Genomic DNA, 24,531 nt, shown 5'->3' on the forward strand with positions numbered 1-24,531 from the left:
TTTTCCTTCTGCATTTCACAATACAAAACACAATTAGAGACTCTTTGTAATCAGATCTGGTACGCTTTGGTCTGGTGTCAGTGTTTCCTCTGCCCCACTTCCACGGTCAGGATAGCACCAGGCTAGCTGGCAGTAGGTTTAGGAGGTGGTGTAACTCGTAGCTATCATCCAGGCCACCTCCAGCTGCAGCCAGCATGGAGGTAGACACTGTGTTCCCTGCACTACCTCCCTCGTGCACTGCCAAACCGGTGGGACACCGGCTCCGACCACCTCCATCTGGAGCATCTTTTGTGGGCGGTAAAGCTGGGACAGTGACATGATGCTGCTTTTCCAAGTAGGGAAGCGCTGGGTTAGAGGCCGCTGCTGAGGTACAAGAAGAAGATGTCTAAGAAAGACTAATGCCATTAGGTGAGCAGCCATGAGATGGAGCCTCGCCGACAGGAATAGCAGCAAGCCAGCTTTATCTAGGCTGAAGTGAGTCCTGTTGACGTGTGAAAGGAACAAGTTGGTCCCTGTGGGGGTGGGAGTTTCAGGGCAGGTAAATAACCGTGTCCCAAGTGATTATCCACTCAGCGGGAATGGCACCAGAGGCGTGTACGTTTTCCTTTTTTAAACAGAGAAAACCCCCTTATGTAAAGGAATCAAAGGTAAGGCAGAAGGACAAGCCACAGCCCCTGGGTGCCACTAACAAGGGTGTTGGAGCACGTGGTAAGGCAGGCATGACTCCCTCACCCCGCTGCAGTGGTGGATTTCTAGACTCAGAGAGGACAACCTTCCCTGGCATGCTTAAACCACTCCTAATCTGCTTTAGGACTGGATTTTTTTATAAACACCCCTGGCCAAAGCCTTTTCTTCCGGTTTCCTGAACTGCTTCACCTCAGAGGCCCTGGGGGAACCTGTGACTACAGCGAGGGATCAAAAACTAAGCAGAGGGTGACAGGGAAGGCAGGTTATGGGACCATCAAAATAGGCGTTTCATTCCAGCCCAGACTGACTACAAATTAACAGGTAACGGGCGAAGCCTGCAGGACCCGTAAAGCCATTTAAACCCAGTGGGGGAGTGGGGACGTGAAGGAAAGGGTTTCATTCTAGATGCTCCCAAGGCAAGAGCAGTAAATGATGAGCAAAATAAAGCTGCTGAAGGATGTCAGGTTAAGAATAGACATAAGAACTGGAAAGTGGAGGGGAGACAGTAAACCCCATGGGGCTGTGCCCTGTCCCACCATGGCTCACACCACCATTGTTAGCTCTGATTGTGAGCCAGTCACAGCAGTGACTTTGGGCTTTTTCCTAATCAAACCCACTTCGAAACATCCCAGATCAGACTAAGCACCATGACAAACCCCAGATGCAAAGCTCTGGGAGAACGAGAAGCAGCAGCAAGGGTGATGGAGCCCTGTAGGCATTCATTCACTGCTCCGCAAGCTTGCGTTCTCCCCTCCACACAAGGTAAGATCACCACTTCTGCTCTGCTCAGCCAAGTTGCTCTGCAGCTCTTTCCCCAGCAACCCCAAACCCCCATCCCCCAGACTGGGTTTTTCTTATTCACCAATATCCCCTCCAAGAAGCACCTCACAACTTCCCAGAGGTCCAAGGTCCAAAGCATGAAACCAACTGCCCTTGTCAGCACCAGGCACGTCACCAGAACAAGGTCCCCTGTTTCCTTGTCACCAGTCAACTTTTCCCACTAAGCCTCCCGCTCTTAAATCTTTTCACAAAAGCACATAAAGGCCCTTAGGGCACAAGATCTCGCTACAGAGGGTGCTGTAAGATACCCAGCCCTCTTCCTTCCCCTCCATCAGTCAGATTGCAAAAAACCTGGCTATGCCGCCTTCCACTTTGGGTTGTTGGCTTTCAGGCAGCCTCTACTGAAGCATTTTCTCTGTTCCTCTTAACTGCTCCGTATTTTGGCACAACTAACAGCTCTGAAAGAGGATCAGGGACTTAAGCATCAGCTCAAGCTTGTGATGCAACAGCTGAGCTGTGGGGAGAAGCTGGCCCTGGAGGGGTGCAAGGATGCCACTGGGCAGGACTGAGGCAACTGGTGGCTTTACAAGGCTGGTGTTCCCCTGGGAAGCCAAGAGGCAGAGAAGCTGGTATTACATGGGGGACTGGCCTTGCTACGGCATTTGTAAGCCGCCTCCTCTGGAAACCTGTGCTGCAGTGACTACCACAGCTTGGCATAGAGATTGATTATCCACCACTATGAGCAAGAAAAACAATGGCCAGCACATGACACCCATCTTCCCATCATATTTTAAGATTAAAACCAACAGAGGATGAGCAAACAAATCTCTAAAGAAAACCCATGAAGGGCAGGAAACGAAATGTCACATTTTTCTTTATTAGAGACAACAATCAGTACATCAGAGTCCGTTTAAACCTTCCAGAGCAGCTTGACCACGGATGGCTTTCTTCCAGGCACCGACAGAGATGACGAAGCTCCAAAAACAAATCAAAGAGAAAAAACAAAACAAAACAAACATGTCGATCATAAATTAATGTCCTTAAATAACTTCTCTCGCTACCACTAGAATGTAATGACAGACAAGTCAAAACCCTTGACTCTGAGCAGCACACCACTCCTGGCAGTTGTGCTGCCCGCTAAAAGAGAAAGTGCCATCTGTATCTGGGATCAGCCCACAAGGGTAGAGGGAGAAGAGAAAAGGAAGGAGGAAAGAAGCAGCCTCACTTACCTTGGTTTTCCTTTCCCCCCTTCCCTTGTGCCGGGGAATGGGACATTAGCTACTGCTGCTGGCTGGCCCAGAGGCAGCACAAAATGGTTGCGCAGAGAGGAAAGCAGGAGGTGGTACGTTATTCATGCTTTGCACTAAAAAAATCTCAAAGCCTCGGCCTTCAGGCAATGTCTTCCTCTCTCCATACAGCTTCCTGTCTCTCCTCTTTAGTTTAAGGATGGGGCATCTCCTTTGTGGTTCTAAGGTGGCTCCTCCTGGCACCTGCACAAGGAAAGAGTGTGCAGGACTGGCTGCACATCCTCAAGAAGGATGTATTGTCCATTGCAAGGAGCCCTAAGAGAGGTGAACGATGGAACAGAACAGCTTTGCTGTTATTCCCAGGAACCTGTCTGCCTCGGACAAGCACGTTCACCTCAGCATCTCTGCCAAGCAGGGGGGCTCCTTCCTGAGCCAGGTCCTTCCTTCCCACAGGGAAAGGCAGAGCCACATCCTGCAGGATTCTAGCCCTGGGGTGTAGCTACAGAGTGCGCACATGGTGCCGGCTGTGCAGGAGCTCAGGGACTTTGAAGAGGATGGTAGCCAGGGGAAGAGACTTCTAAATCTTTGCAGCAGGGTTGCAGCAGCCCAGCATACCAGCGCCTGCTTTGAGAGCTTCCACCAGCCCCTTAGTTGGGGGGGTGACCGGATCACGTATGCCACCACTGGTTCTAGCCATCTGTTTGGACTTGCTCCTATTTCTTAGAGAGCTGGGAGTGGTGGGAGTGATCATCCTGCAAAAATCAGTCCTGTAGCCCATGGGGACAGATGGAAAAGACAGAGGAAGCTTAAAACAGGCCAGAGAATGGGAAGCTTGAAGACAGCGAGCAGTGGGGTGAAGGAAAACAACGCTGGTGCTAAGACTTTCCCGTAGCACACAGGGAGGACAGAAGGGGGCTGTTCTCGCCATTTGTAATCATCTCCAGATGTTTAACTGGCTTCCACATGCCAGAGGGGAGCAGTGCACCCCACATGCTCAGCAGTGCCCTGTCTGCACACAGAGTCACATGGCGGTGCGGTTGGCAATTTTCCTTCCCACACCTCAGTACCAGAGTTGGGCAGCAGAAATCTCTGAAGGAAAAAGGAATAACCGGGCAAACAAGCAAGGGAAGAAAGAGGAAAGCAGAGGTTGGTCCCAATCCAACCAGCAACCCCCACCCAAAGCAGAGGAGGAATCCCAGGCTGGACATACACAGAAAGTCATGGAGGATGAATTGCCATGTGAAATACATGTTTTTCTAACAGTCTGCAAAGTCTTTCCTCTGGCCATGCTGGCACACTCAGGCATCATCAATGAGCTTTTCACCATTTGCGTCCTCCTTCCCGCTACCCTCTCTCTCGCTTCCTCCTTCTTCTTCTGCCCCATCCGTGTACGTGTCCTTCTGCCCATAGCTGAGAGTAGTTCGGGCAAGGTCCACCTCAATGGGAAAGACGTCCGCATCTCGGAGCACAGCGTAGCAGTCGTCGTAGTACTTGGACATTGTGGAGACAAAACGCTGGAGCTGGAACACGATGTCCTGCACTGTAGCAGAGACATGTTGGGAACAAATCAGGTGAAAACCCCCTTCCCAAACAGTGTGAAGGCTGTGATCAAGCCTCCCTTGCCAGCATTAGATAGAGTCTCCGACGCATTAATCCCTTTTGGCCCCTGAGGGAGGATGTCTCAGGCACAGCCACAAAAGGGTTCTTCAGCAAAGACTTCTAAGCTGAGATGAAGAAGCATGAAGGCCAAAGCCATGTCTGCCTGACCCCTTCAGGTGCTGGACACAGCAGTGGTACTCACCGTGTTTCTGGTCCAGGAGTTCTATTTTCTCTAGCACGTCCTTCCTCATCTTGGCAAAGCGTGTGCGAGCCTCCTGCCGGCAACGTAGGATAAGGCGGTATTCATAGTTCCCAGTGCTGACCCGGTAGAGGGGTTCACCCAAAGCCTGCCAAAAACATGGCGCCATTTTAGAGGCTCCCACAGCAGTGCTTGTACACAGAGTTTGCCTACCGATACAGACTCACAATGACCTTGCGTTATTACAGCCCTCTCAAGCTCACTGGAGCTGCAGTCAGGAAGCACGGAACACAAGGAATGCTGAGCCATGTCAACAACTGGCAGTCAACAGGGCCATTCTGAAGGCCAAATACATGCCAACCACAGTAAAAAAAAGCATCACTACTAAGCAAAGACAAAAGTTCAGGCACCTTGCAACCCAGCATGGAGAAGTGGCATGGCTTCTTATCTGAACTATTAAGACAGGCACTATGAACAAACAAGTCTAGGGTCTGAGGGATATATTAATTTATATCAATCACACAAAAAATTCTGCCCTCCTCTGCAAGCTTCACCCTATATGGATTGCGTAACATGCTATATACATCTACACAGGGAGCCCTGTGGTATCTACAACCATCCAGACACAACGCTGGAAACCAGTAGGGAGGGACCTATATGTTGTCCCACAAAATAGTTTTGAGAGAAATGGGTTAGATCTGTCAGCAAAACAGCACTCTTCTCTTGCACCTGTAAACATAACATACATAAAAATCTGTGTTATGGACTATGGCTTGGTAATGCACGCTGTATGCACGAAAACCCAAAGATGTTACTGTGCTGGGCAAGACTGGGCTTCTTTCCTTCCCATTTAGCAGGAAGGATATAATTAAATGTTGTGTTAGAAAAGCTTTATTCCTTCCTGGCACTGGGAACTGGGCATTCAAAAAATTCAAATCCCTGCTCTGAAATCAATACCTAGGATAAAACAAGATCTTTATGCAGGGAAACTGGGCGTGTAGGGGACACCTTTAGCTATCTTAAACAGAGCTCTTAAGGATTACGGTTGTAAAACTCTAAACCAGCCAGCAAACTGTCACTGGAGAATGTTGCCAGGTTTTTTTTAAGTCTTCTGATTTTAAATTACCTATTTTTAGGAGAAATCCTATTCTTAAGAGAGATCCTTTAATCAATTTTCCTCAACTACAAATGCAGCTTTCACATGCGTTTTCCTAGAGAAGCTAAATTTCCATTTCTCAGAAACAAGTCCAGAATTAATGATAAGCTGTACACTACACACAAATGGAATCTGTGAAGATAACACCTTAATCCTCCTTACACAAGCTAATAGTACTTAAACACTGAGACAGGCAACCACCAAGCAAACAAGCTGCAGAGGAGATGTCTGGTCCCTCTGCTATTCCACAGCACCAGTGATTCATGACAGTTATTGGCACTGTTTCCTAGGTAGCATTTAAGGGTCTCCAATTTCTAATATGTTAAGAACAAATGTGTGTAATTCTTAGGATGCATTCACTAGTTCGGGTGCACACAGGCACAAGAGTGCTTTTGCAATTATAAGGCAGTGTGCATAGGGAAGCTGCAGGAACAGAGTATGCAGTTGTCATTGCCACAGTAGCGGTACTCACAATGCAGCTGTACTCTTCATCGTCCATCTCTTTGACTTTCAGGCAGTAAGACTTCACAGAATTTAAAATTAAAAAAAAAAGGCAAAACAAGAAGTAAATATTAAGAATTAGAAGCAATTTCATCATCACCCGTAGCCACAGGGTTGTACCATTTCAAGCCTTCCTTCAATGCTGCAGCTAGGGACACTGAGGAAAGCACAGTGGGATCAGAGTATATTAAACATCCCAGGTGGAAAGAAAATCTATTTAGAGAAAGATGGGGAGAAAAAATGGTGGGGGAGAGAGAAGATGCTTATTATTTATCTTACAGGAGCAAATACTTTAGATAAGTATAACGTAAGAGAAAAACACTGCATTCATTTACTGTTTGGGAAAACAGTACCAGAAAAGTATGAGGAGGCAATAAATAAAGAGTGGGGAAAAAAAGATGAATTGTGGGAAGGATTGATGTGGGAAGAGATGCTGCCATATTCACTTGCCTTAGGGCTGCAGCTCCAAATACTTCTCTCAGCTGGTAAAAGGAAATAGATTCCTACAGTTACAGAACAAATGCACTTAACAACCCTACCCTTTTTGGGTGTAGAAAACAAGGGGTGAGTGGAATGGGAGAGGAAAAAAAAAAGCATTATCTAAATGTAAGCAAGTACGACTTGGCAGTTGTTTACTTTGGCTAAAGAAAGACGATCCAAAACTACCTGAAAATATGGACCGGAGAGCTATTTAGGGGAATTCAGGAGCATAAGTTGCATAGGAGCTCTTTAGAAATAAATGAGGAAATTAATTTGGTCATGTAGAAAATAAGTCATTTGGATTCTGGGAGATCTTTCTTACCAGTGAGAACTATTAGGTTAAAAGCAGGTGTCTGAATCTGAGTAATCTGGCAGTAGAAAAAGAACTGGAAAAAAGAACGCATCCTTGCATGGATTGTGGAAGGATGGATACATGATCGTATATGCTATATGTAACTTTCAGGCTATGATTCTACGAAACTTAATTTCAACCAGCACTCAGAAAAAAAGCAAGCAGCTCACCAAATATTCAAACTTGACATCCAGGTATTTTTTGATAGTCAGCCTTGTGTCAGGAATGGCTTTATTTAAATACGTATTCAAGTCAGTAAGCATCTGCAAGGGAAACATCCTGTTGCTGAATGTAAGACCAAAAAGCATGACTACAATTCATCAGGTGCAACCTTCTAACCAGCATAGGTCATGAGACTGCCTCGAGTTAACTCTTTTTTGAACTAGAGCATATTTGACAGAAAATGTTTGATCTTGACTCAGAATTGCCATGGTTAGAGCATCCATTACTGTCACTGGCAAGTAGTTCCAGTGTTAGAAATGCGTGCCTCACTTCTAGTCTGAATTCCTCTTCTTTCAACTCAACTTGTTTCATTTTCAATTGGTCCTGGAAACTGCTCTCCCTGATTCAAAGGTCTGCTACCCAACACGAAAGTGGTGCCCAAATCAACATCTAATCCTCTCTTTGCTAAACTATGTGGACAGATCCCCTGGAGACTCTCACTCAAATATATTGATTGAAATCCTTAAATTGTTCCCAAACTGCTTAGCTAAACTCTTTTAAATTTAATGGTATCTTTTAATTATGGGTACCAATATCAGGGAAAGGGCTCTAGGGACTACACTGATCAAACTACCCCCTAATCCCCAAAAGAAAAGGAGAGGAACATACTCATGTGCAAAAGTGAAAGGGACCAGACTGATATATTCACTACATTACCTCTTATGTTCTTTCTGAAGAGAGTTCCCTGAAGGAAAGCAAAGACAGTTCTTCCTACAATGAATGATTTATAAGACCACACCTTCAAATACACGCTTCTCTCTTTCTAGATTCCCCTCTTCTCCAGACCTTTAACTACTACGGTTAAATTCTTTACCGGCTTAATTGTTTTCAGGAGGTGAATCCCAAACTTCTCAATGTTGCGGTGGGCATCAGCAAATTTCACAAAGGCTTCACTGGCAGCTGGTTGTGGCTCCCGTACACCAATGACAGAGAAAACGTCTCCAAATGCTGGGTGAGGGTAAAAAATAAAAACAGATGAGAGAAAAGGTTGACCCTGGAGAAGAATCTTGCCTCCAATATTACCCCTCCTTCCCGTATCCTTGTAATTAGCTGGGGAATGATGCTACATATTCCCCAAAGACCAGAGGCTGGCAGGGCATTTCTTCAATGTCTCATGTGAAAGACAGGGCCTGTATTAGCACCATGACCGCTAATACCAGGAGGGCAGTCCTTCCCAGCTCATTTATGCAACACATCGCACATCAAAGCACGGACTAAAACTCCAGAAACTGGAGGTCAAAGATTTCTGCTCCCTTCACTCGGATTCTTTACCTCTGTGTGTCTGGGATAGCTCAAAGAAAGCCCTGAGAAGACTCTTGGTGTGTTCTGTCAAGCCTGTGATGGAAGCCAGAAAAAGCATTTAAGTCATTTCACTGAAACATAACGGAGGCATCCTTCCCTCCCATCTGGTGTCTGATGCAAGACACAGTTTACCTTTGTATAACTCTGCAGTCCTCTCTAGCTCCTCCAGTCTCTTCACCAGTCCATCTAAGTGGAAACAAGAATCAATACAGAATTACAACAGCCAAATCCAGGACATGGTTAAGACCTGACTGACTGGAAAAACACCAGTTTCATATCTTCGGTACAAATTTCCTTCACCTCTGAATGCTTGTCCCCTGGTCCAACATGGGAAGCTTTTAAAATAACTGCAAACTTATTTTACAGTGTGCGGTCATCACCTATTGGAATTCACTAAGTGGGTCCCCACTTTAAATTGATTGGACCTTAGTTAACATTTAAATGGCCCCAATGACAGGATATATCACTCAAGAAGGGCAGAGGCAATCACAACAGTGAGGTATAGCAGAAGGAAAGAATTATGAAGGAATACTGTGGAACGTGCAAGTAACAACAAAAAGCAGGTAAGCACAAGAGGGTAAGTGTTCTCTTAAGAAAATGTTCTCCTGGACAATACTTACCATTGCAAAGTATGGCTCGGCTTAACCCCAGGGCATCTGCTGTCCCTGAGCTCATGTTCTCTACCAGTCGATGCTTTACCTTCTTCAATACTAAAAACCAAAAGAGAGTGGCAAACCAGGATCAGGGTCATTTCTGTGGGCATGAAAAGCTCACTAACATACTTCACTGGTTTCTCAGGCACTGAATAAACTGAACTTAACACACTATTGAGGTAGCGAGCAGAAAAAGAATACCATAGAAACCAGATATTTGATCCAGCTGTGCATAGCTCATCTTCTATCCTGCCTATCTGTTCTGCTCTCACATCCTACATACTTCAATCAATAGAGCTCCAGCACTTATTTTGGAAGACTATTCCAATCAATCACTTTGCTATAAGTTACCTATCACGATATTCAGAACGAAACTTTGCTTATGCTACTTGCTGTGTTACTTCAACTGAAGTCAGGAGATGAGGCTGAAAGCAAGACAAATAGGGTTTAATGTTCAAAGTTATCCCTTTGCTTACTTGTATCTTTTGGATCTTAGTTAAACCCTTTTGTCATTCCTCAATGGAATTAATTTCTGTCTTTGGTGGTCATACCCTGCAAATTACTAGAGACAGTTATGCCCTCTTTGGAATCAGATGACTCAGCTACATTTATTTAGAGGCAAACTTGCAGGGGAGCCAAGTGCCTGCAGCTCCCAAGAAACACATGCTTGTCAACAGCGCAGGAAAAACAAGCCTCTCGCAAAAACAGTCAAGCCTCAATTTAACTTTCAAGACTATTTCAAGAAGTCAGGGAAGGATTTTAATTGCCTTTGACAGTATCCATTTGAAAATGACTGAGTTAAGAGGAGGAATGGAACCAGAATTTTACTTTGGTTTTAGCTGGGACCAATCTTTCACCCATCCATGTCATTTTAACACTCTAGGGAGAAAGAAACCAGTCTTACCGATATCCAAAGACTTGCCCTGCTTTGGGTCGGCCTGAAGCTTGTTGTAGTGTATCGTCACTTCTCCCTGTAGAAAGAGCAAATCCAAAACTGCTGTGCTGGAAGCACGTAGCAGTGGCTTTCTTTACCAATGGACAGTAAACTGTAAACTATGACCCAGTGGCCCCCTCCTACCTCTCACCTTTACCATCTGTATCATCTTGGCCACCTCCACCTTGGTCTTCCCTTTGACGGACTTCCCATTCACTCCTGTGATTTCATCACCAGCTGCTACGGTGCCATCTAAGGCTGCTGGAGTGTTATCAAATACCTAGTGGACAAGATAAAGAGCACAGGTAGTCTGGAATCAAGAGGAAGAGAAAGGTGAATGCAGGGCTGAAGAACAAAAAAGGGACAATTACATTCCTCCTATTTAACTCAGTTGTATTTTGTTCATGGTGAAGCTGTGGTTTTTCCCCTTTCCTAACTAAGAGGTGGGCTGATCATCTTGTTCCCTCAGGAAGTTCTTGCCTCCAGGTTGTACCTTCTCAAGCGTAGGATTTCTTGATGCTGAGAATGTCACACCCTTACCCTGTGAATTCTAACACTCTCTCCAAGGAGAAGGATAATGTCAGAAGTCTTAATTTAATTCTTCCACGCCTGTGAGGTACTAGGGTAAGGAAATCTTATTCACTGGAAAGTGAGATGATGTCTTCCACTTTGAGAAAAACAAATAGCATAGGACTCTCCACGCTATCCATCTCTCAGGCCAACACTGCTTTACAAAGATGGTTTATTCTTCCTCCCCGAATGCCCACCTGGACAATGTAGAGACAGGGGCAGTATTGTGCTCCTCCCCCAATGCTGATCCCAATCAGGTTCTGAGAGTCCTTCTTCAGGGTCACTGTCCCAGGTACAGTGGGGATCCCCCTAGAATGAGAAAGGGGGAATGAATAACTGAACACAGTAGGCAGAGCTGCATGTGTACGAAACAGCCCGGTATCTGAGTCGATACAAACTGAAAACATAATGGGCACTGCACATTTGAACTCATCACATTATCTCCACCATAGAGTCTATTGGCACGGGCCAGCAGAGAGACCTTCTGGGCTATCTTTTTTGAGACTGCATGCAAGGATTAAGGGTGCAGGAGACACCCCCATCCATCGCTAGGCACTGAGGAAATGCTATCACGTTTTAGAGAGTGTTTCATCTGCTCTTAGTGCTGGAGTGAGAGGAAAACTTGAACAGCATAAATGAGATGCAAGACAAGGGCTCCATGTTAAATTAATCACTAAGCTCATCAAATCTTTTACTTGCTCAGGAAATGCCAGCGTTCTCCTCCTCACAGACCTAAGGAGTCCAGAGTTTCTCCACTTCTTCTTGCCTCTTATTATCTTTCCTCCATTACAAATATTTTTTTCTCTAGCTAAGGTCACTAATTTAGAGAAGATTTGCCAGCACTGCTTTGCAATCAGAAATGCAGGGTAGATTGTTGCAGAGCAACAGAAAGCATTCTCCTTTGCTCACCAGCACAGTGATGCCTCATCCCCGGTCCCCAGAGGGAGCAAGAAATCAGGAGTGAACAGCAAGTCTGACTCTTCAGCACAGAGCATCAGAAGCAGGTAAATTTATCCACTATTAGGCCTTGGCTGCAAAGACTATTTCTATTGTTAGCAAAAAGGAAAAGACAAGTGAAATACTCACAGCTTATCTTCCTCAATATCATAGTCCAAATCTGCAAACATTTTTTTGGTTAAGCGGAGCCTGTGAGTCTGAAAATGCTTATTCCAAATTCCCTGTGAAGGAAGAACAGAATAAACCCCAATAAACCAGTGATTTCAACAGAAAACTGCAGAGAATCAACCTGTCACCCTTGTCGATCCCCTTCCTTTTTTTTTTTTTGAACGTCATGTCTTGGTCTCTGTTCTTATATCAAAGGTGAAAACCATGTCAAGTGTCTCTGACTCCCTGCTGTGAATGAGACAGGAGAAAGTCCTCGAGTTTGAATGCTGCATGTTTCAAATCCCACAGGTGTGTGGTATTTCCAAAGCAGAGAACAAAACATGGTCCTTCCTGGAAGCTGCTTGTTCACACTCTCTACCTACACCATGGCTGCTAAAGATATTTAGTTTTACCCCCTCCATCTGTTAAAACATGTCCGTTTTCTTCTTGACTTCATAGCAAGTTATGTCACTTTTTGACGTTCCTCTCCTATCTCGGAAGGCTACGCAAAGCTTTTTGCGACTCCTTTTCCCAAAAAGCCTCATTATTTCCCCATGCGCAAGCCCCCCCCCCGTCCCCCGTTTCATTTTCTCTTTAATTTCGGACAACAACTAGCAGACACGTTTTGGTTTCTCTCATCCTTCGGCAGCACCAAAGGCTCGGTGACGCTGCCCCGTACCGTGGCGGCCACCTTCCGCGCCGGTTTACCGCCACATCCAACCCCACCGACTACCGGTGGGCGAAGGGCTTCACCGACAGCTCCCCTTTGCCGCTGCCTGCCGCCACCGCGACCGCCACCATCTCCCGCCCCCTCACCGGCCCGGACCCGCGGCCCACCGGGGCCAGGGCCCGGCATGGGAGCCTCGGCGTCAGGCCACAGAACCGGACGGTGTGGGGGGGGGCACCGGGCACCGGACCGGCCGTTTTGAGGGGGGGGGGGGGTCGCCCTGACAGGGCCCGAGGGGGGGGGACGGGGAGCGCGACCCCCACCCTGACAGAAACCGTTGCCGGGGCAACGGCGGGGGGGGGGCGGCCGTGAGGGGGTCCCGTGGCTCACCGGAAGTAGCCGCCTGGCGCGCGGCCCCCGCCGCTGTCAGCCCGCCGACACGTCACCGCCGGGAGCCAGCCCGGAAGCACCGCGAGCGCCGGGCGGAGCTCCGCCCCCTCCCGCGCCGGCTCGCGCCCGCGTTGCCATGGGGACGGAGACGCGCGCGGGGGGGCGGGGCCAGCTGGGTCCTGCCGCCATCTTGAAGAGCGGCGAGGTGGTGGTTGCTCTTGAGAGAGGGTGTCCTCCGGGTCTGTCATGTCTGGCCCCTCCGTTCCCCCGAGGCTTTCGGGTCCCTCCGGTCACCACGGCGTGCTGGGAAGGAGGGCTGGGCAGTATGGTGGAGCCCGGGCCTGCAGCCTCCAGCCCGGGTTTTGGGCGGTGTCCAACTCCGCTTTAGGTTTCTGAGGTACCCCGGTCACCGAGGGGCACCGGGAGGCAGAGCCTTTGGGCTTGGTCAGTTGCGGAGGGGGAGCTGCAGTGATGGCAGCAGCTGAAGAAGAGGATGGGAACCGCTGAGTTGAACAGGTTTCACAACACAGCATGAAACAGCAGCGCCATGGCTCGCCCTACTGCTGTTATTAGTGGATTGTGGCGAGCTATCAGCTGTTCAGTCACCAGGAGGGGCACACAAAGTGTGCCCACCTGGAGGAAAAGATGCTCTCTTGCACTTGTCACTTGGAAAAATACAGAGCTGTTACCTATGGAAGGTGATGTACCCTACACAAATACACCCAGTGCTGGCCTCCCACAGGAGGGAGCATTTCAGAAAGATGTTTGTGAATGCGAACACATCATGACTGGTAATTCAGATGACAGCAGAGACACAAAGAGCTTTGAAACTGGTTGGCACAATCACCCCTACTGCTGGCAGGCCAGCAGCGACCTGTGGAAACAGCGATTTGGAAGCCAGTCAGCACAGCTGCATGCAAAACCACCGTGCTACCCTGTGTATGGCAGGATCACCAAGCTTCCACGTGTTTTTCTCCTCTGCGATGTGTGTGGGGGGGGGTAGCGGTTGGGTGTTCAGATGAATTTTCTTCCTCCATCAAGATAGCACCATGACTGGGAGAATGCTTTGATTTCCCAGAAGAATGTGGTTGCCTGTTGCATTATGTGTCATCTCTTCCAGCCACTGCTGGCTTCTGAGCAATTACCAGGCTGCCAGACCTTATTGACGCAGATCAAAAAAAAAAAAACAAACCCCCCCAAATTGCAGTCTTTGAACTGAAAACTCCTCCATGACCAGGAACAAGGACTAGCTGATGACGATGACCTCTCTTGCTGGCTGAGAGGGTGGTTAGTGTTTGCAGTGTGCGGCCCTATGAACCTCTTGACTGCATACATCAAAACACTGTCTGAAGCCACCCACAATGCTGGAGTACAAGGGCAAGAGCGTGTTGTTAATAATCACTTTGAAGTCCTGGGTCTAAGAGGTGATTTATTTATGAAGGGAAGCTGAATGAGAAATGCAGTCCTTCAACTGGGAGCTCTCTGAAGAGAAGAGACTGATGTCTTGACCCTGGGCACTGACAGGAATTTTACATCAGTGAAGCACTAGAATTGATGAGCTAGGCCCTGATCTCTGCACGTGAGGAGCTCGCTGGGGCTCAGCAGTGCAACGGCACTTGACTGTGGCTGAGGATGATACAGAGAAGACAGAGCCAAACGCTTCCCAGGGCTTTTGCACAGCAAAAGACAAAAGGCGAGGGTTGCAAGTTGCAGCACGAAATTCCGGTGCTATGAACCACTATGAGGGTGTGTAAGCACTGTTACAGCAGCCCAGAGAGGTGGTGGAATATCCATCCCTAGAGACAGTGAAAATTTAAGTGGACAGATTCTGCAGTGTTGTGGTTCTGAGAGAGACCCTGCAACATTTGGAAATGTTTATCTGTGTAATTCTCTTTCAAATTCTTGGATCAAAACAACCGTCCATAACTTTCTTCTTCTTAGAATACTTACTCTGAAATGCATTTTTTAAAAAAATCTGTCCCCCTGTCCTCCTCAGAGCGTATAACTTTGCTATTGACAGCTAGGGGCTAACGTATTTGTGATACAGTTACATTGCAGCCCCCGCTGAAGTCCAGCCCCTGGCTAGTTGGGCGCTCCTGAACACAGAGGAAACCCTGCATAACCCTCCCCAAAGGTGACAGTTAATACAGGCAAGAGCTGGTGAAGCAAATGTCAAACAGCAGATCGTCAGCAGAGGCAGAAGTCGGGCTTGCTGTCTGTGCCATGCCACGGCAGGACTGCTCCGTGCAGTGGGTTAGGGGTTTGGGAGTCCCACAGTATCCCTTTGCTGTCTCCCACTTCGTGCCCAGTGGCTTTGCAGGGTCACCCCGGAGGAGGTGACCACTTGGCCGGCCAGCTGGGCTTCATTTCTAAGGGGGGAGCTCCACCGTGTGGGCGCTGCTGAGAACTGCTGCAGGAAAGGGGCCTGGATTCAGGCTTACTGAGTTTGCAACGGTGGGATAGTTCTCCTATATTATAGCAAGGGGGAAATAAAGTTTCCCCCACACCTAGAACACCTGCATAACATAAACCATTTGGTTGTGCCCAAGGGGGTTGCTCAGGTCCTTGTGCATGGCTGGGCAACTGTTTAAAAGAAGTCCTGGGACCTCATTTCTCCTGCATCCACTTCTACTACTAGAGCCGCAGGGGAAAAGAACAGGCAGCAAATGTCTCCTTTCCTGGCAGCTCCTGCCATTAGAAAGACAGACGAGGGGCAGAACTGGCCTGAGGTAAAAAAACAGACCTGCTGACACTGACAAGTCCAAAACCTGTAGGTCTGATGTGCCTTGTTTTTGTGCTGCTCCACTGATGTGTGTGCATTCTGTATGTCCTTCAGTATGTCCCTGAAGCATCAGCCTTTGTATACATGTGCTGACTGACCGTGCCTTTTGTGTAAAGTCACTCCAACATGTCCAAGATTGATTGGATTCTCGCTGCGTGAGATGGAGAATGAATCTGCATATGCCCTGAAGCCTGTCTCAATATTAGAAATCCAGTGGATTGCCTCCTCCCGAGGGAAAAAGTAATGAATTACTGATGAAAATGGTTATCTAAAATTAAAAAAAAAAAAAAAAAAGGCTAGCCAGTGTGTAAAAAAAAATCCCAGGAGGCTGTTCATTTTCAAGAATAGGTCTGATCAATTGTTGTATCAAAAATTTGAAAGGCAGCTTTATCCTGAAAAGTGGGCTCACTGCTTACCATCTACCAATACAGCTTGGATCAAGAGGGCTCAGTTTGCAAGTACAGACATTTTTCCACCCCCAAATAGACAACGCATGAAAAGTCAGCCCAGGCTCTGAGAGTCAAACTCCCTTCTGCTTGTCTTTCATCACATGTAATAAGGAGTCTGCAAGCAGATCACACATTGCATGACTAGTTAGCTTCTTGGCACTCAGATGCATTTCTCCGTACTGGGCCTGTGCTGAATCTGGTGTTTCTGGCTGCTTTTCTGCTACTGTTGTCAGTGTCAACATAACTAACGCTGAACTAACATCCTCCTCGACTGCTGTCCCTCGAGCCATGTTGTCTGGTTTTGGGGGAACTTTCAGTGGGTAAGTGTGAGGATTGTATTCCCTGCCCACCACTCCACAACCTGCCTGCCCTGTCCCTGCCCCACTTCTGCTGGGTGCTCCAGACCCCTGCAGGGGCCTCTACGTGGTGCAGGTGGGAGATGGAGGTGGTGGTGGCCCCATTGAGGTGGAATAGGGGACCGTCATACACAGGGGTGGTTTATCACACGATGGGGTGAGTGTTAGCTGTTAGCACTTGCATCCTGGGGCTACCAACTCAGAGAGGAAGGAATGCGAAACATTGAAAATGTGGCTACAAATGACCTGACTGCTTATTTCCCAACCTGTACATATTATCACTGTTGTATTCAAACTCCTCCCAGAATGAGACATACCTTCAGTTCATTCTGACAAGCTGGAAATATCCTTTCCCATGGGGGCATCAAGATCTGAATACTTGCCCCATAGAGTTTCAGCAGAACACAGTACTGCTGTCCTTTGGAGTTCAGGCTGACTTAGTTTGGATGGTGAAATTTCACATTTTTGGGGTGAAAAGCAGTATTTTTGTGCATTGATTTTTGTGCATTTTTTTCTTTTGTACCTTTTTTTTGCTGGGTATTTTAATTGTCCTTCCTTTAAAATTTCCCGCATTTAGGATTATCAGAAGCTTATCCAGAGGGAAGAAGCCTGGTGAAATGGACAATGCTCCATGGTAGATGCGTTGTATTTCCACATGCACCAAACATGTTTAATTCCCCCCGACTTTGTTGCCACATATATCTCCTCCTAGTCAAGAAGATAGGTCTCAGGAGCATCTGTTCTTACCTACCACTAATATACTGCTCAGTGTTGAACCCCAGAAGGTACAGCTGTTACCTATATGAAAGCATTGCATGCAAAGGCAGTATTTACAACCCCCCAAAACCCAGCAACTTAAAGCTTAATGGGTTTTCTGAGACCCTGCAGGTGGAAAGCAGGAGCCCTGGCTTGGCTGATCGTTTTGAATTTATAAGGCAACTTACAGCCTTTCCACAGCAGGGGCATGACCGCACGCTCTTGCACAGCCCAGGAGGACTGCCAATCTGGAGAGGCCCTATCAAAGCTTGTGGTCCTTGGGTTGAGCCCTCAGGGTGTTAAGCCCCACAGTGGAATAGCGACGGGGACCACGTCTCGTCAGCAGTGGCAGAGTGGAGGGTGGGAAACAGGCAGAGACTTGCCCTCATTATGCATGGGTCTAACATGCCCAATTACCCCATCCTCTCCTCACCTCCGCAATGTAAAAAGACTCTTGTTGAGAGTGGTCATAATTCACGGTGAACACCCTGCCTCCCCCTTACTCCCTTCACACCCGCTGCTCTCCATTTTCCTTCCAGAAAAAAATGTGTCTTTGATGAAATAAAATGGCTCAGTCAAAGAACCCCTCAAATGGTTGGGGACCCCTGCACTTGGCCACCCTTGCCCACTTCCCAGCTCTATTTCTGGCTGAGTTTGGAGTTTAAGTGGGCTGACCTTGTGCCCTGACTGCCCCGGGGGTCAGTGATGAAAGCGGATGGAGGCTTCACAGTCAGGTCTCTTGTGTGTGACTCTTTTGTTCCCGGGACAGGGGTGTGCACTGCCTGGGACAGTGCTTAATTGTTCGGGGGCACTGCTTTACCCGTCATGCCCTTCCCCGGGTGGCCCCAGCCCTTCTTGCTCATGCGTGGGAGGGAGGCAGCTTCCCCACTCCGGGTAGGGAGGAGGAGGCAGAGTCTGGGTTGCTCCGCATCATTTCTGGCTGTTTATTAATGCGTGTAATAAATTTTGCAGAGTGCCAGCAAGCCAGAAAAAAGACAGAAATAAATAAAAAAAGAACTTCCTGGCATTTTGTGACTTCTGTCTGTCACCGAGTGCATCGTCCATTGTCCTACCGCGCAGGCAAGAGCAACATCACCTTGTCCTGGCCAGTTCCCAGGTCCATCCGCTGTGCTCTGTGGGATGCACCCTGCCACCGAGACCTCCCTCTGCCCTTCTGCAGGTGTTTAATGAGGAAAGCCCAATGTGTCAGGCCTGAGGTGCTGGGCTTAGCCCAAGTGGAGGCGATGGGTTTGCACCAGGGAGCGCAGAAGCTTTGGGTAGGGGCACATCAACGAAGCTGGGGGGTATTGTGGGGGAGCAAGCTCAGGGCTGGATGTATTGAGGCTCCTGGGAAGCTTTGCTAGACACTTAGCTGGGCACCCACACCTGGCACTGCCCTGAGGACAACAGAGGAGCAGTGGGTTTGCTGTAGGTATGCATGGGCAGGGGAAGGATGCTGGACAACCTGTGGGCGTGATGATAAAGAGTTGAAAGTTTACAAACGTCCATGGTGGAGGTAGGTCAGCAGAGCTCAGCATAAGTGTGTGGGAAGCCTTGTACCACTCAATACCTCTTTGCCTGCCCCCTCAGCATCTTTCTTTTGCAGCGAGTCCTTCCTGTGCTTTACGTCTTTATTACAGCTGGAGGCTGGGGCAGGAGCCTCCACAGCAGGCCCTCTCCTCTGCCATTTCGGGGAGTGACTGCGTAGAGGAAATGGATAAAAGGAGTGGAAGGTCAGGGTTTAATTACCCTATTGTCTGCGGAGACAAGTGATGGACAGAGACTGTCAGTGGGTCACCAATTAGCTGCCACGGAGTAGACGGAGCGGGGGGGGAAACATGATGAGCCCCCGGGACAGACCGGTGTCGGGGAGAGCCATGAGACATGGATATGGCAGCTCATAATGGGAGACAATTTTTCTTTTAGTTGTTCCCCCAGTCCTTCGTCCCCCTCTTTGTCCCAGCTCCATCAGGAGCCCTGTGGGCTCAAAAGCCTCCTGGCTGCTTCACTGATTAGGGACAAGGGCTGCTGGGGTGGCAGGTCGCCTGGGGGGGGATGAAGGTGGGACATCTCCTGCCAACTGTGCTGAGCTCTTGTCTCCCTGTGGGGAGGCAGCAAGGAAGGATGGATGGAGGGAGGAAGGGAAGGAGGAACGAAAGGACAGGAGGGAAGGAAAGGAAGAAGGCTGAAGGAAGTGGCTGCTGGCAGGTGAGGGGTAATATACACGCAGTGCTCCTCTCTGCAGGTGTGAAGGTCTCCTGCAGAGAGATTGTGGAAACCAGAGTGCCTGTCTTCAGCCCCACCGCCTCACCACTGCCTCCTTTGGACATGGCTGAATGCCTCAGGTAATAAATCTCTCTCCCTGTTACATTCCTGGTATCTGTTGGCTCTGGGGCTGCAAAAGACCAGGATTATTCTCTTGGCAGATCTGGTGACTTGGTTTTGTGTAAGCAGAATGCAAAAGTAGCAAGTTTCAGTAAGTCTTACCCCTTCTGCTCCCAGCCCCATAGGTACTTCCCCCTCTTTTCCTTCTCACACTCCTATCAAGCCCTTGTTCCTCATCCCACCACACTGTCTCTGAGCCCAGCCTCCCTTTCCTACATACTCAACAACTCAGTCAACTCTTATCCCTAACCCTGCCCTCAGTCCTGCCATACAATATCACACCTAACCTTCTTCGTGTCCTGTTACCCTTGGTCTTGAGATTCCTCTTTCTTCTCCTCTTCCCTACAATCCCTCTACACACCCTCTTTTGGATTCTGACCTTCAGTTTCTATCTCCATCTACAGTTGTTCTCCAAGGTCCTGCTTCCCATGTCCCCTCTCCCTATCACTCCTACCCTTTCCTCTCTCCTTCTTGCCTTTCCTCACTCATCCTTTACCCCTCTTTCCTGTCTCCTTCACCCCTCATCTCCCAGGGTTGTTTGCATGAATTGTCTCTGGAATCATGAGATCACTGTTTTTTTCTGTCTCTGTCAGTGGGAACATCACATTAAGAAGCGTGGATAAGTGACCAGGGGCCACTGGGGTGACTCTGGCACCCCGTCTCCCCACCCTCCCTGCCCCCCTCTTCTTCTGTATCAAAGGAATCTTTGTTGTCCAAAAGCAGAAAAAGAAAAGCAGATAAAAAGGCGGAACATGTGATCTCACTGGCTTTATTTAGCCATCCAGCTATCCCTCCTCTCTTTTCTTGATTCATCCAAAATTATCTAAGTAAGAATCCATAATCCATCCTTGGGCTTCTCATCTGTGAAAGAGATGGTGGTAGATTCTTTTTTCCAAGGGGACTTCAACAGCTGACCTCTTGGTCTCCACAGGGTGCAAAGATGACCCTGACGGAGCTGTCTAGGCAGTGTAATGCCTTTGACTACAGTAGTCTCCACTGCAGGACTGTGGGATCCCACCCTGTGAATGGGAATTAGAATCAGGGAGAAGCAAATCCTTTTGCTTTTTTCACCATTGCTAAATGGGGGTTTCTAAGAGGATCTAGCAATGCATTCTTTCATCAGGGGCACTGCTTGGTGGGGAGGTTTATGTTTGTAGCATTAGATGCACAAGATTTGGATTAACGAGTTTCTGGATGTGCCAGAGACTTGCTTTTTTGACAAGGGTAAAATTCTTCATCTCAGGGTGCTTCAGTTGCCCTTTGTGATGGAGATGATCAGTGTTTATCTACTAAGGCTGACTGTACACTCCTGGCGAGCACCCTGTACTATAGAGCTACTGTGGGAGCAGTGGGACACAGCTGGGATTGCAGTAAGGATCTCTGTGTCTGCGTTAGGATTCATTTAGATGCTATCAAGCCAGGAGGCAGGAAGAGGATTATTATGTGTTCCTTAATTGTTACATATTACATGGGTTTGATGCTTTACAATGAAAGCTTCTCTGCATGCAGTTTCAAAACAGATATGGTTGACTTAGCACAAATCTTTATTGTGGACACAGTCATATGAATATAAGGAGCTGGTCAGTGCACCGTTTTCATGAGGTTTTAACCAGCGTGGTTAAAATCCACCAGACAAGAAGTCCTTCTAATGTGGGAATATAATAGCCCTTTTATCTGTATAGTCCATTCCCCTTCTCTACAGGAATAAAAATTCTCCAGATAATGCCTTACATCCACAGCTTTGTTTGTGTGTGTGTGTGAGAAGTCACTAAGGCAGAAATGTAATGATTGTTTCAAGGGCCTTCCGAAATAGTTAAGGCACTGAATGGGAGAAGAGTGCAGAAAGCTTGGCAGATGGAGCCAGGCAGCATATGCCGCGTTCACCTAAAACACGACACGGACTGAGATGGACTTGGGACAAAGGGTAGTCAGAGGAGTGAAGCAGGTCGGTAGAGAAGAAGATGAGCAGAAAGGCAGAAACAGCAAGATTTGCTTCAGGTGAGACTGAAGAATTTGATTTTCTTGCGGAAGGCAATATCAGTGAAGGATACACCCAAATGCTCTAAAAGGTAGGGAGGTGGGCATTTGGCTGGGGAATTGTTTCTGTTGCAGAAAGGTCATTGTGGAAGTTGTAGTGATTTTAGCATCATGTGAACTTTTACATATCTCTGTATGTATGTGTAAAATGACTCAGTGAAGCAGTATGTGCAAGGAGACTATAGCTAGAAGGATGTCTGTGGGAATGCCTGAGGTATAATTTCAATGGGGTGTGGGAAGACATGATGTCCATGGGGATTTGCCACAGCTTTTCTGTGGTAGGAGATCGTGCAGAAGAAGGTTTACAGCAATGGTGCAGAGAAACTATACGACATTACAACCCATCCAACGAAGAGTGTTGGCTCCAGCTTACAAACAGCTGAATCAGTAAACGTGGAGGCAAGAAAGTGACTTTTTTGTGCCTCCCATGTGTTTTTTAATAAATGCAGAGTTCCTATAAAAATCTAGACCAATTGAAGCTGGACTCCTTCCAGTTCTGGGTTCCTCTCATTTGATTTTCCTGAAACAGGCACCATGACTCCATTTGCAAGACATTTCCATTAGCATGTTGGGCTGATTGAACTTATATCCTGCCCTATTGTGTCTGACTCATTTTTCCCCATCTCTAGGAGAAGCCTGAGGGAAGGCAGAGGGCCCTTCACATAGATGCTCAAGGTCTCTATCAGATAATAGCTGAAGAAATATTTGCCATGACCGCGCTATGGTCATTTTTTGCCATTCCTTAGTCACTTGGCAGCCAATGGAGGGAAGAGGCGAGAGCAGGGTGGGGGAGAGTAAATGAGACAGAGGGACAAGAACAAAAGATTCTTTTGTGGTACAGAGAGAGAGAAAAGGGAAAGCATCACCAAATGCCCAGAAGCCATGTTTGTAACAAGAGACCTATTCTCTCAGTTACTTGGAAAACAACTTGGAGTAAAAGGCCCTGGTTGAATTAACCCTTCATGGAGGCGACTTACTGAGCATGCAGGAAAGAGGCACGGCCATAAGAGGCGTAATCTGTGTGGTAAGGTAGCGGTGTTAGCTCTTGGGCAATTTAAAGCAAGGATTCATTGTCTGGGAAGAGGAGGTAGGGATGACGTTGGGTGGTTTGACCATACCAAAGTTTTAAAATGTCAGATGTCCTTTCTTTATAGGAGCTTTGGTTTTGGCAAAGGTCACTAGAGAGTTTTTTGCAGCATATGAGGCAATGACTCTCTTCCATTGACATTTTTTCTAGGGCCGCTGGCACCTAGGACTGTGGAGAAAGAAAGGAAAGGAAAGGAAACCACCACCCCTAAAATATATGTTTTACTGCAGCATAATCTTGTACAAACACAGCCTCTGTGAATTCAGTTCCTATTGTTGGCCTTCAAAAACTCCGTTCTCACCTTGCATCTCTCTTGTTCCTTTTAGACCTCCCTTTGGCTGAGAAGAACAATTTTACTGGAGTTAGGGGTTCTCTATACAAATGAATTGGAGGGAGGCCAAATCCCCCATCCCCAAAGAAAAAAACAGCTCTATTTCATTGTGAACACTCTCCCTTAGCCTCTTCCCTGCCCTTTCTAAGGAGGCTTCCTCTTTAATTGAGTGGATCTTTGGGTGAAAGGGGACTTCTGTGATGATGGTACGAGAAAAAGTTCTACCCAAGGAAAGAGAATCTGCACCTGTTTGAAGATCAAATATAGGCTATCAGCATAAGGACAGGTCAGTTTGTATCTGAGCTTGCTTCCAGGTGCTCTGCAAATTAAAAGAAGTGAGACAGCCAGATCTGAAATAAAAGCTTTTTCTCCCCATGACAGTACAGAAGTGACAGTACCTTGCTTCTGGAGCCTCCTCACATAGTGCCAGGCAAAGGGAAGCAAAGAGCAGTTTGGAAATGGGAAGACAGTCCTCCTCTCTGCTTCCTCATCTCACCGGGACAGGAGCGGTGTCCACCCATCATGGGTCAACCATCCCCCTTTGGCTCGACGGCGCAGATGAGGAGGATGCAGTGGGTGCCCGTGGAGCCCGCAGTCAGGTGGGCTGCTGAGCGGATGCGAGACACACACAACATTACGACTGTGCTTTCGTAGATAGGCGATCACATGGGACTTGTGCGCGTGTGTTGGAGCAGCACTTTGAAAACTAGCAGGAAAATCATGTGGCAACACAAGTCTGCTGGCTCCCGGCCCTCCCCCACTCCCTAACATTCCCCCTGCCTTTCCTCTCCTTTCTCTCTCTTACTGAGATGGTAGCCACAAAGGCTGGAGCTGAATTTTGCTCCGGCTAACCTTATCCTGGGCTTTGGGGTGTTTGTGTTGGCACTTGGTCTTGGTGTCCAACCTACCTGTGCCACTCAGACCACCTGTGCTGTGTGATGTCCCCTGCAGCCCTGCCAGGGAAATTTTCAAGTTCAGTCTCCTGGAGGGACTGAAGGACATTTATCCCAAGGGGACACTAAATATGATTAAACCCATTGCTCAATGGGATTTTCACTATTGCAGCTCTGAGTCCGGCAGAAATTGACTTTTTCTTGGCACTATGATTTTAATACCTGACTAGCACTTACTGGAGTCACTTGTAAAGGCGGAAGAGCAAGTTCTGGATTTTGAAATGCAGTTTGGAAACTAAGAAACTTGAAGTTCTGCACTGCTCCCTCATACAACTCACTCACAGTAGCATGGCAGGGCAGGAGTCTCAGAGCATTAAGACCCTAGTCGAGCTAAGAGCAGGTGGTAGTCTGTGTAGACCAAGTGCCACCACACTGTCAATAAATGCATGTCTTTGAGCCTTGGCTCCACTAACGGCCTCCTGTTGTAACTAAGTTCTTGCGTGCATATGGCTACCAACCTTGCTGAGTGCAAAGAGCTCAAAGAGTCAGGAAGGAACTGAGGGATTTAGTGGGCTGTGCCAGGTGATGCTCAACTTGTCCCACTGTCCTAGC

The 24,531-nt window shown here is 47.8% G+C and overlaps 1 protein-coding gene across 3 annotated transcripts; it reads right to left on the reverse strand.

Annotated features, from left to right (window-relative positions):
• Positions 1-2,324: 2,324 nt before the first annotated feature.
• Positions 2,325-12,949, reverse strand: PICK1 (protein interacting with PRKCA 1). Of its 3 annotated transcripts, none has more exons than XM_069807268.1 (13): positions 12,844-12,949; positions 11,769-11,860; positions 10,880-10,991; positions 10,264-10,392; positions 10,083-10,149; positions 9,146-9,235; positions 8,658-8,711; positions 8,496-8,558; positions 8,038-8,171; positions 7,172-7,264; positions 6,141-6,191; positions 4,516-4,660; positions 2,325-4,254 (listed from the first exon to the last, which is right to left on the reverse strand). In XM_069807268.1, the coding sequence occupies exons 2-13, from the start codon at positions 11,807-11,809 to the stop codon at positions 4,013-4,015; spliced, it is 1,221 nt and encodes a 406-aa protein (XP_069663369.1). In that variant the 5' UTR covers positions 11,810-11,860; positions 12,844-12,949; the 3' UTR covers positions 2,325-4,012. The 3 variants fall into 3 exon arrangements, with proteins under 3 accessions (XP_069663369.1, XP_069663368.1, XP_069663370.1); XM_069807267.1 differs by lacking the exon at positions 12,844-12,949 and adding an exon at positions 12,466-12,595; XM_069807269.1 differs by lacking the exons at positions 2,325-4,254; positions 4,516-4,660; positions 6,141-6,191; positions 12,844-12,949 and adding exons at positions 6,201-6,651; positions 12,466-12,602.
• Positions 12,950-24,531: the final 11,582 nt, after the last annotated feature.

This window comes from Haliaeetus albicilla, chromosome 19 (genome assembly GCF_947461875.1).
Source record: "Haliaeetus albicilla chromosome 19, bHalAlb1.1, whole genome shotgun sequence".
Lineage (NCBI taxonomy): Eukaryota > Metazoa > Chordata > Aves > Accipitriformes > Accipitridae > Haliaeetus > Haliaeetus albicilla.